Source organism: Salvia hispanica, unplaced genomic scaffold, assembly GCF_023119035.1.
Source record: "Salvia hispanica cultivar TCC Black 2014 unplaced genomic scaffold, UniMelb_Shisp_WGS_1.0 HiC_scaffold_1248, whole genome shotgun sequence".
NCBI classification, from domain to species: Eukaryota; Viridiplantae; Streptophyta; class Magnoliopsida; order Lamiales; family Lamiaceae; genus Salvia; species Salvia hispanica.
This window is the reverse complement of record NW_025951525.1, coordinates 5,007-17,798: the sequence shown is the minus strand read 5'-3', so window position 1 is coordinate 17,798 and position 12,792 is coordinate 5,007. Positions and strand designations below refer to the sequence as shown.

The 12,792-nt window shown below is 36.6% G+C and overlaps 1 protein-coding gene, 1 non-coding gene and 2 pseudogenes across 2 annotated transcripts; 1 reads left to right on the top strand and 3 right to left on the bottom strand.

Moving 5' to 3' along the window:
- The first annotated feature begins 972 nt into the window (after positions 1–972).
- On the top strand, positions 973–5,587 carry LOC125198148 (annotated as a pseudogene).
- Positions 5,588–7,580: 1,993 nt separating this feature from the next.
- Positions 7,581–8,354, bottom strand: LOC125198153 (annotated as a pseudogene).
- Positions 8,355–8,514: 160 nt separating this feature from the next.
- Positions 8,515–8,596, bottom strand: TRNAS-CGA. The gene has a single exon. It is a non-coding gene; the product is annotated as a tRNA-Ser (tRNA).
- A 981-nt stretch (positions 8,597–9,577) lies between these two features.
- LOC125198149 lies at positions 9,578–10,702 on the bottom strand. Its single transcript, XM_048096581.1, has 4 exons — positions 10,522–10,702; positions 10,314–10,429; positions 9,824–10,224; positions 9,578–9,670 (listed from the first exon to the last, which is right to left on the bottom strand). The coding sequence occupies exons 1-4, from the start codon at positions 10,611–10,613 to the stop codon at positions 9,590–9,592; spliced, it is 690 nt and encodes a 229-aa protein (XP_047952538.1). The 5' UTR covers positions 10,614–10,702; the 3' UTR covers positions 9,578–9,589.
- Positions 10,703–12,792: the final 2,090 nt, after the last annotated feature.

Below are 12,792 nucleotides of genomic sequence, written 5' to 3'. Positions count from 1 at the left end.
ATGAAGAACATTAAAATTTTAGAAATATTAGAATATTGTAGTATTTGATTAAATTAGATATAGACTATATTTAACTCAATGTTTATTATGTTAATGCCCCATAAAATTGTTATAAGAATTAATGAATTTATAAAATATATGAGAATAAATTTTTTATTTAACTTGTTAACATTCTTGAAGTTGTAAAAGCGAACCATGAAAAATTCATTTTCAATATTTTATAGTATTTCCGATGAACTCATTAACAATATATGTGAAGTAGTATAATTATTCAGTTGTCATTATCTTTGCCTAGATAATAAAGCAAATAGTACTATAGTAGGGAGTAGAGTAATTATGAAATTTAAGAGTTTTATCACATATTGCACTCATATTTATCAGAGATTAATTATGTATTAATTGAGTTGTTATAACACTCGTTCAGTCGGTTGTATCAAGGTTTGATCATTTATTTAGAAAATTACAGTATATTATATAAAATGAAAACACAAATTAAGCAATGGATAGCGAGACGCTAAACGACATAGCCCCACCATGTGAAACGACAATGTTAGCCTAAACAAATTCAAAAATTAGTAGGCCCATCCACCGTCGCACACCGTCAACCAATCACATGCTTCGCATGGGGCGTTGCCTTCACACGTGCCACTTCAAAATTCAAATTCCCACTCACCATTTCCGCTAACACTAATAAACTAAGTATTCAATATAATAATCACTTAATCGCTTTTTAAACATTTAAATTAAACATTTAAATTTAAAAAAAAACAGAGAGGAAAACTCAGTCCTCACCGTCTTCTCTTCAACTCTTCAATTTTTTTCGCAGTTTTAAAGCTCTAATAAACGCAGTTGCTACAATTGGAGTTTCTCTCTAGAAAAATTCCTCTCCTTGTGTTGGATTGGAGGTATTTTTGGTAGTATTTGAACAAAGGCGATTGCTTTGAGAGATTGAGTGAGAGCGCTGTTGGATTTCTATCTTCTTATTTTTTAACCGTTGTTGGTGAGAGAAGATGAATGCGGTGGGAAGGCAGAGATCCGGCGCCGCGGCGGCGGCGCACCATCAGCGCCAGTACTCCGACCAATTCATGGAAGCTTCATCGAATGGCCGATGGTTGCAATCAGCTGGCCTGCAGCATTTACAGTCATCGAATAATGCGGCTCCTCCAGTTCAGGTAAATTTTCTGCTTTTTTATTTTTTGGTGGATTTGAACCTTTTCAGATCTGATTCCATGAGCTGGAACCGATAAATTTGATTTCCTTTTTATTTTGTTTGTTTGTTTTGAAATTAGGACTTTGGATATTACAATGGAGGCGGTCAGGGTTCTAGAATGTACGGGAGTTTGCAGACGCAGAGGATGTACAGTGGAGGCGATTTGTTTGCGGAGCCGTTGACGCCGCCGGTGCATTCACGGCGGAAGAATGGCGATGATCCAAATGAGAGTAGCCCGGGGCTGTTAGATCTGCATTCGTTCGATACTGAGCTACTTCCGGAGGTAGATTTCTTGTTTATGAACTGGAGCAGTCATTTTCGTTGATCAGTATATATCGTGGGTGTTGGTTTTATTGGATGTAGTTGTAGTTTATGTGGCAGGAAATTAACTCCATTGTGCATTGTGGATAAAGTAGTAGCTTTAGACATTGTCTTATTCAATGGTTTTGATGGAAATAGATGTTGTTGCCAGACAAGACAAGTCCACCGTGTGGCTTTGCAGCAATATACAATTGAACCCTGTGTATTCTGTGCATTTGATGCTACATTGATGCTATATGGATTTTACACCTGATTTGTTAATATGCATTTGATAAATAGATTTAAGGCAGAATGTTTCATATTAGGTGTCCTGAATTTCATTATACTCCATCAGTGTTTTATTTAAGATAGCAAGTTACATTGTCTAAGATTTCCTAACTCTTTTTTTGTATTCTTTTCCCTTTTGGCTATTTTTGATTGTTGAGAATAGATGCCAGTTCCCTCTCTGTATGATGCTCCTCCAATAAATAATTTATCAAGAGGAAGAAGTTTTGATGATTCGGACCCATACTTGGGGATGAATAAACAGACTGGCAAAACACGTGGCTTACCTGATACTAATGTTCTAAAAAGCATCACTGCGGACAATGTGAAGGCTAGCAATGTTGCAAAGATTAAAGTAGTGGTATGTATTTTATTCTTTTCAAGTAGCTGTTCTACTCTAAACATTTCAGCTGGACGAAAACACGCATGACTTTTCTGTAATTTGTATTCTTACTTCATATGACTAATCATTTTCAGCAGTTTCATAATTTCTTTGGCATGCACTTTCTTACCCAACATTTCTCTTGCAGTAAGCAGATATGTAAAACTTCAACACTGTTGTTTCTTTGTATGATTGACAAACATTTTATTTATACCAGGTAAGGAAAAGACCACTAAATAAAAGGGAACTGGCAAAGAATGACGAAGATATCATAGAAACCTCTTCAAACTGTCTTGTTGTCCATGAGACAAAACTCAAGGTGTGTAGAACTTGTTATGAATTCTGTTGCTCTCTATTCGATTGATAGAATTGTTACCAACATTTAGTACTTTGTGCTATCGTCCCTCTGTCCATGATTATTGCTTCCTTAAAATTAAGTCATGTTTTGCTCTCCTATAAAATCGTTTCCTAGTAAATTCACATCTTTTCTTCAAGGGTGTATTTTGAAGCTACCTTCAAAAATTGAAAAAGTATCTCTGCTTCTTGATTTTTATGATACGTCACTTCCCTAGTAGACCTGAGAAGTAACATTTGCAATGTAATGAACTTGGCTTGAAAGTTTAAAGCTTATAAGAGCAAATTTTCTTGTTGTTATGGTTGTAACTGTGTCTCAAGTTTTCCTTTCTTACTCTGTGGGAAAATCGTTTTAAGATGCCTCTTTCTCCAATCAAATGTTAATTAAAAATGGGAATGCCTATTCATCCAAATACCCATTTTTCATGTATATGAATCTTAATGTGCTCAGGTTGACCTGACAGAGTATCAGGAGAAACATGAATTTGTTTTTGATGCTGTACTAAATGAAGAAGTGTCAAATGATGAGGTAATTATATCCCATGATATGAATCTATATTAACCTGAAATGGATCTGGTACTTAATCTTGATGTCTGCTTAATTCTGGTTCACTCTTTTTTCATTTCTCTAGGTATATCGTGAAACCGTAGAACCTATCATACCCATAATTTTCCAACGTACAAAAGCAACTTGCTTGCTTATGGCCAAACAGGTAATAACATACTATCCTGTAATCTGGTGGAACTGCATGTTGTATAATTCATCTTGTTGTCTGATAGTTTAATTCTTCTATGTAGAGTATCAATCCTGAAATGATTTTACTATCTGAACTCAACTTTTCTGATGTTTCAACCATACCCCAAAAGAAAACTCTTGAAACCCTTTCGATTTCTTTGATGTCAACACTAGTTCATCAATTTCATCAATCTCTAACAATTCATCAGGAAGTGGCAAAACATATACCATGAAACCACTGCCCTCAGAGCAGTGAGAGATATCTTGAGGCTCATTCATCACACCTACAGGAACCAAGGGTTTCAATTGTTTTTCAGCTTCTTTGAGATATATGGAGGAAAACTCTTTGATCTGCTCAGTGATAGAAAGTAAGCTTTTTCTCTGGGTTCTCTTAGTTGGCTTTCACCCATTAGTAGTAGCATGCCAACAAATTTTTAATTTCTGTACTTGTAGGAAACTTTGTATGAGAGAGGATGGGAAGCAGCAAGTTTGTATTGTGGGTTTGCAAGAGTATCGAGTAGTGGATGTGGAGACAGTTAAGGAGCTCATTGAGAGAGGAAATGCGACTAGAAGTACTGGAACCACAGGTGCAAATGAGGAATCATCTCGGTCACATGCGATTCTTCAACTTTCTGTTAAGAGGTCTGTGGATGGAAGTGAATCTAAACCTGCACGACTTGTTGGTAAACTCTCCTTCATAGACCTTGCTGGAAGTGAACGTGGGGCAGATACAACAGACAATGACAAGCAAACAAGGTACATGGCTTAGGATCACAACATAAATTTCTTACTAGTGCTTTCATACAACTATATTATGCATGGGGCATTCTCACACTTGGTAATGCAAATCATTGCTCGTTGGCTTTCACCTGTTGTTTGAGAGATGAAAATATGATGATCACAAGAATTTGTCGCCCTTATCCAATTTCCGGATTATGCAGAATGGAAGGGGCTGAGATCAACAAAAGTTTGCTTGCACTGAAGGAATGTATCAGAGCACTTGACAATGACCAAGGGCACATTCCGTTTAGAGGCAGTAAATTAACCGAAGTTTTACGAGATTCCTTCGTCGGGAATTCTCGCACTGTTATGATATCATGTATTTCACCAAACTCCGGATCTTGTGAGCATACCCTGAACACTTTAAGATACGCTGATAGGTATGTCTATGTTGTAATGAGTAATTATTCTTTCAGCAAACACTTATTTTTAAGTCTTGAGCAATATGTTTCTGTTGTAGGGTAAAGAGCCTTTCAAGAGGCAACACCAAAAAAGATGTGATGTCCTCGACCACAAACCTGAAAGAGTCAATTGCACAACCTTTGTCGTCAGTCCTTCCACCTGCTACGACTTTTGAGGATGATACAGGTGATTCGTGGCCCGAACAAACTGATAGGGAAGACTATGATGACGATTTCTATGAGCAAGAAAAACCATCTTGGAAGAAAAACTCAGAGTTGAACTGCACAGCCTCCCGATTCCTGAAGACAAAATGAAGAGAGACAATATCCAATCCAAGTGGAAGGAACCTCCTAAATCAGAAATAAAATATTCAAATTCAGATGATGATTTGACTGCTTTATTGAAGGTAAGAGAATATCAGGAGTACCTTATTTGATGATATAAATAAGGCATTAATCAATTTTTTGCCGTCCATGTTTAGGAAGAGGAAGATCTTGTCCATGCTCACAGAAAACAGGTGGAGGAGACTATGGAGATTGTTAGAGAGGTTTATAAATTTTTCTTTCAATGTCGGGTTTTCTCCCTCCTCAAGCACGTGAATTTTGTTAATCTCTTCTATTTGCTCTTTGTAGGAGATGAATCTGTTGGTCGAGGCTGATCAACCTGGAAACCGGCTAGATGATTACATCTCAAGATTGAACTCAATCCTATCTCAGAAGGCTGCTGGCATCCTCCAATTACAAAACCGCGGCTCATTTCCAAAGCGCTTGAAGGAGCACAACATCCTTGTTTCTTCTGGCTACTAGACTCGAAGGTATGTCATGATACTCAACATAGTGAGCGGTGCTTCTGCTTGCTTGGAAATCGATACTCTGCTGCAGTCACTCATGTAGTTCGATTATGCATCAGAAATTCACCTCTAAGATTAGTTGTCTTGTGTCAAAACTCCCGCATGGCGTTGGTCTTGTAATGTTTTACAAGCCCTTTGAGCCTTCTGCCTGATTGGGGGCAGAGATCTGCCCCGTTTTATACATTCTACAATCATTGATTTGCTCAACAGGCTGCATTGTAAAGATTTATGTAACTCACAATTTGATAATGTCTCCTCGACGGAAAAAAGAGCCGGTTTTATGTTGAAGGCTTTCAGCATGTATACTCTACCCAATTTTTTCACTTTCCTTTTGTTTTCAAATTTATATTATACTCCCTCCGTTCCAAGGTAGATATCACACTTGGGAGATACACTAGATTTTAGGAGATGTTATTTTTTTGTTAAGCGATAGAAAAATATAATTTTATAATTGATGTGAGAGGGAATTTTTCTAAAAGAAGAAATGTGACATCTTTTGTGTGATAAACTAAAAAGGAAAGTGCATTCACCGGACGGAGGGAGTGCAATTTTCAACTTTGCTTATATAGTAAAATCTGAACTTTTCAGCTTTGCTTCTCCTAGTTCTTACAGTAGTAGATGGATTATCGACTTATCGTATCCCATTTGTACAAACTAATTTATGGGTATTAAAAAGCATGACTAGATGAGTAGCTATTAATCCTATAGTATAAAAGGCCATGAGTTTAATGATCTATTTCTCCATTTATCTTGGATTAAATCTCCTATTTTGATTCGTATTGAGATTTATGAAATGAAAAGAAAACATAGACTAAAAGATTTAATCAATAGGATTCATGAAATGGAAAGAAAATATAGATTCAGAAATTTAGTGAATTATTAATTCTAATTTTTTATATTAATTTTTTAACAAAAGATAAGTGAAATTGAGATTGATCGCTTAAATTAAATGGTACTGCAGTATTAATAAAAACAAGACCAAAGTATTTTATAATTGTAGATTATTGCTACAGCATACAAGTAGTACTTAGAGCACTTGTGCAGTATCAAACTAATAAAAAAACTAAAAAGCACCTCATTAATGGCATATAAAATAGAGTGAACTACAAAATTGATCTCGCATAGACAAGTCGAACGTTAGAGTATCATGTTTTAAAAAATCATTGAATCTCTACGTATGAGTATAATATCTTTCCGAGACCATTTTTCACTATTTTGAGTCTTTTATACCCTTTTACCCTCACCTTTAACCTAAATATAATTCTAAGGTTGTTTTAGTGTTTTTTATTTTTATTACTATGTACTATGTTTATTTTATATTACAATATTATCTTCATTTAATCTATAAATATTATAAATTTAATTATATTGATAAGTTAAAATACTTACCAATAGTTATCCTAAGAATAATTTATGTTTTTATTTTAGTTAAACTAAACGAAGATGGATTGTCGAAATATTAGGTTTTTTTTTTGATATTTTAGTTAAACATCTTCTATTTAATTTTAATATTAACCTAATTGAGAAATTAGGATTTATTTTAGATTAACTAAAATATTCTACTTTTTTTAATAGTTATCATAAGAATGATTTATGTTTTTATTTTAGTTTGATAAGTATTTTAATTTACCAATTTAATAAATTTAAAATATTTGTGGATTAAATGAAAATAATATTTTAATATAAAATAAACATAGACCCTCCGTCCGTGAGATTTAATTCCCTTTCTGGCTACAGAGATTTTTACGAACTTTATTTTGTGTGTTATTGAAGAGAAAGTAGTATAGTGAATAAAGTAGAGATAAATGGATTTCCATTTTAAGAATTGGCCATTCGACGTGACAAACAAGAAGAAAGTTAGTCATCTTTAATAAAAATGAAAGATTAAAACATCATTGGAATTATATTTAGGTTAAAAGTGAGGGAAAAGGATATAAAAGACTTAAAATATAAAAGAATTGAAATGATTTTATAACCACGATAGATGCTTACAACGTATTTTTTAAAACATGACTTCATGCATTTGATGTTATACTTAGAGTTTAAATTTTATAGTTTACTCTATAAAATACCCATATGATGGATAAGAGAGTAAAAAGAAAAATGAAAGTATAAAGTACATATAGAAATGACAACTATGAAGAAATTTTTCGAAATAAAACGACTTAACTATGAAGAAACGGAGTGAGATTGTTTTTCCGACAAAAATTACGCTTATTTTCAAATATCTTCATTAATTTTTAAATCAGTTATTCTTTTGTAGGGTTACACGTTTCACCGATAGCCTTCAAAAGTTTCATTTATTTATGTAAAGAAATGGATGAAGAAAATCGGGAAACATACTATTTCTATTTGGATGAAAAGAAGTGTAGAAAGACATTCATGATTTGACAAAAAAGCCCTTATACAACCTGGCTAATTCAGAATCAACCTCATCGGCCAATTTTGCCTCCCAAATCTCCTCAGCCCTTGCTCAAAACCCTCCCCAAATACTCATCCACCTCCCACGTGGACCCCATCCCACTCCTCTTCATCATCTCGTAAATCCTGACCGTCGATTCCTTCCTCTCCGCGCCTATCAATGCCTTCACCATCCTCAGCAGCCCCTGCTCGCGCCGCGCACCGCCGCCGCCTCCTCCTCCATCCGATCCACCAGCGCGTCGATCTCCGCCGTCATCCCCTTCCGCGCCAGCGCCACCACCATCTCGGAGTACGCGTTGAGGTCGGCGCCGTACTCGGACTGGATGACGGAGAACACCACGGCGGCGATGGCGCACTGGTCCTGGCGGAGCAGCTCCTTCAGCGCGGCGGTGAGGTCGGATTTGATGAGGCGGCGGAGCGCCTGCGTGGGGAGGCTCTCCGGATCGGATCGGTACGCGCGCTTTAGGGCTTGGATTGCTTGGATGGCTTCGGTGCTGAGGATTCGACCTTTCAAGCGGGCCGCGGTTGTCACGCGGACCGCAGCGCACGGTGGCGACGCGGCGGATGGTGGCGGCGCCGGCGGGGAGGATGAGGCGGAGAAGAGAGCGAGGTTTGAGTTTGCGTAGGCGGCCATTTGGTGGAGGATTTGGTCGCTTGTAATCGGATAAAAACTTGAGTAGGATAAGAGGCTTAGATTCAAATGACGGAATTGTCCCTCTGCATAACACGAATTCACAAATGATTTCAAATCTTAAAATTAAAACGATACAAAAGAAAAATTGTAAAATGAAAATCGTCGACAGCAGGATTCGAACCTGCGCAGGCAAAGCCCAACAGATTTCGAGTCTGTCTCCTTAACCACTCGGACATATCGACTGCTGATGTTTTAGCCATGATTATAAAAATATGGTTATTATGAACAAGAGTGAAAACGTAATTTATTTACTAATTCGGAACCATCTGAACCTTTTTCTCTTCCTCAAGTTTTTTTCTTTAAATTCATTTATCTCGAGGTGTAGTAGTGTAGTTATTGAAGGCACACCATCTTCTTAGTCAGATTCTTCATCTACAGTTTGATTTTTCTAACTACTCAACTATATCTTATGGAGCTTCAGAATATAATCCAATAGCTATATCTCTATCCCAAACAAGTGATAGTAGTGATCAAAGTAAGGAAACGACTTGTTTCTCATGAAATTGCAATCTAGTATGAACATATACAATTACAGAATTTTGTGATAATACCATACTTCCTTTGTTGCATTATTGTTGAGTTGTATTAATTTTTGAACCGTCTTATTAGTGCTGAGTCATTTCCATTTCGGATAAATCCAAAAGTTTAATCTATGGTACTTTACAGTTTCAGATTTTATTATCTCATTATTCATCTACTTTATTCTCGCTCCATTTTACTTACTAAATATATTTTTAATTTCCATGTTAAAAGAAACGCTCAATACTATTGCAAGGTGGGAGTACATTAATAGCGAACATATATAGATTTTTTACCTGCATCTAATCTCCCACATATCTGCACTTGCATTGACACACTTTCTTTCATCATCCCATCCAACACCACTTGATTCTCCATTCGTATAGCATGATATTGTTTATTCGATAATTTACAACGGCATTATGGCCTGACAACTTTTCTTGCAAAATTCTCCATTGAGAGATCCATTAGTGCACACTTCATAAGTTTTGTTGATGGAAAACGTGAAGCTAACTTGTCAATGAAGATAATCAAGGGATTCGGACGAATTATGGAGAAAATTGCAAATCGAAAGTGAATTGAGAAAGAGAACACAACGCCATAAATAAATAGAATATGATGCGAATAAATAAAACAAATCAAGCAAAATGCGATTTCTAGAGGATCAAATAAATACTACGGCACTGAAATTCTATAACAAATATATTGTGGAAGGTATTCATAGCCTGAAAACTAATCTGTTACAAACAACAAAAATGAAAAAGTTCTCAGAGAGACGGATCGGGCAAATATTGACAAACTCAGGTTATAAGCCGCGTAGGCATTAAGACAAACAAATTAAGATATAAGCGCGGTATAACTAGCAAGGATTATGTTTCCAGTTCAGATACCTGAACATACACCATTTGAGTGTACCCGTTGAACACAGAGGGCTCGAATCGTGTTAAGCCCAGCCGTTGAAACAAGGCAAATCGACCATCTTTGACAATAGGGCTAGGCGCCCGTGCGGGTTCATACCTTGTCTGATGAGTAAGAGAAGGGCCAGCAACTGGGGGCACCTCCCAGTAGACATCCAACACTGACTCCACAAATCTGCTATTCTGGAAATGCTCATCGTAGGTGATTGCCTTGTTGCTGTGGTTAAAGTCGTCGCGCATGTAGCCTCTCACGCCCCACCATGCTTCTCCCGGTCCACACAACTCGTCCGTATCAACTGCTTTCTCCCAGAATTTCCTCCTTCTATACCTTATCCTGGCTTCATCGCTATCTCTGAAGCAGCTATGCCCACCACCTGAATGAAACAAGACAACTCCATGTTCATCGTGCACCAGAAAAAATGAATGTAATACTGCCAAGAAATTTATGACAAAAACGAAGTACCTCTAATGTACGGTTGATCACATATTTGCCTTAAGGAATAATGATCTCCAGTTCCAGTATCATAATTGTCCTCGAAAACTAGATGTTTGAATCCAGCTTTCACTGCTTGCTTTAATCTAGTAAAGTCAAGATAGGAATTTATAAATCAGAACATGACATAGGATTCATGAACATTGTGTGTTACTCAGTTTGATTAACCTATACTTACCTTTTAAGTTCATTTTGATGGTCATCAAAGAACACAAGGACACGGGTAGGATCTTGAATCCCATGCTTCCCCAACACTCGTTCCCAGTCCATACTCCCAAAGTCGACAAAGTCTTTCCCAGCAAAGTAAGTGCAGTTTCCATCAACATAAGCAGGCCCCTTCTTCAGGTACTTCTCTGGATGACGAGTGTAATAGATAAAATAGGTGTATCAGGCATGGCTTGCCTCAAACCCATGTCGAATGCCCCTTAAAGGCGCCACTCTCAATCATCAAATCTGGTTTCAGCCATCTTGTGATAAACCAAAGTCCAAAACTGTGATCAAAACCCATGCCATACATGTTGTTCTTGATGGGCCGGGTCTCGTAGATTGGCACAAATTCCTCAAGCCCAAGGAGCAAATCTTTGGTGTCCATTCCACAGTTTTTCCATGTTTTGATCTGCCTTTTGACAAGGATAACAATTATATGCATATACAACTTACTGAAACATCATGTTTCTTCCAGAATATTAAATTCAAGAATCAATACGGTAAACATGAATACAAGATTATCGCCCTGGAGAATGACAAAATTACGAAAGCATCATATCTTAGCAATTTCCAAATACATCATCTCAACTTCTCATAAAGAAGACTCAATGTGTTGATTATCAAGCGGACAATCAACTAGGCAACATTGAAACTTAATTGCATCACTGCCTTATAATCTCATCTGAAGCAATTAGCTGCACCAACAATATAAGTATATCTACAATTAAATAATGGAAAGCTACTAAATCCGCTTTTCAACAAACAAAAGCAAACCAGCGATTAACTATGATATCAAAAATTCAATTCAATTTCAGTTTTTTTGTCCTAATTCATCAACATTGTATATCACTGCAACTTCATTCCGAATCTCAGTTAAACACAGATCGACATCACGTGAAAGAAAGCTTTCAGCTAACCTAAGCCAGAACTCCCTAGCATTACGCCAAATAATAAGAAAATCAACAGTAATAACCATTAACAAAACCTAATTCTTACGATTCTTAACAAGATATGCACTTAACCTTTCGAAGTAATAATAAATTGACATTTACATAAAAATCAGACCTCAATTGTCACCGAATCCCTAAACCTAATGATCCATAGAATATGAAAACTTACACCAAGGAACGCCGAGCGCCCGAAATCCGATTCGACTGCATCGACCGGGAAGAAGAGGCGCGAGATGCCGGAGGAGGAGGACCTGGCACGAAATCGAGGGAGCGGGAAACAGAGAATAGATAATGACGACTACGAAAGCCGAGACGAGAATAGGCCAGAGGTAGCCCGTTCGAGTCAAGTAATTTGTGATCCGAATTGCGATGGACATGTTTTACGGGTCTTGGACTCATCGGCGAATTCTTCGCCTCCGGTGCCGTTCTCGGAGGCGTGAGGCGGACGGCGAGTGGAGACCGTTCCTTCGAGCAGATTGTGCGCTGTCTTCATTTTCACGCTCAGTGCGTGCGCTACTGTGGGGAAAGCGACGAGCTTCAAACTAAATGAGGGATCCATCTGCTTTAAGTTTTCCACATATGATATTTTTGCCCCCAAACTACATGCTAATTAAAGATTCACCTCTTATTAACCATAAAATTACAGAAGGGGTCGTAAGTACTATTTGTATTTGATAATAGGTTCATTAAAATAAATTAGATATTGTCAGCTAAATAACAATAATTATGAAAAATACAGTTCATCAATTTACGATGCTACCCTCGTACACACCCCCTTTAACTAGTCATAATTGAACGCAAATAAATGATTTGGGGGCTAATTTACTATCCAAATAAGCAGGTACCAATTTATTAATTGTCTGATAATTATTAAAAGTACTCCACTATATATAACTGTAACCATGTTAATTATTAAAACATTGTTGAAATTATGGATTCGGAAGCAAAAAATGTAGGTAACACATTCAATTTTCCTTCAAAATACATTGTATTTAAAAAGAATTATATAGTCGAATAGATATAGGATGATACGGTGTTGGATGTAAATGATATAGTATTTGAGAGAAAATGATATAACAAACGTAAAAAATGATAAAGTTTAAACTAGTGAATGATATTGTATAGGCCAAAAAATGAAATTGCATTTGTACTGTAATGATATTGCTAAACAAAGTAAATTTTATAATATGGACGAGAGAATGATATAGTTTTTGTATGGATTGTGATACGAAAAAGAATTCATATTTAAAAATACCAAAAGAAGGACCAAACAAATGGAAAATGATACGTAC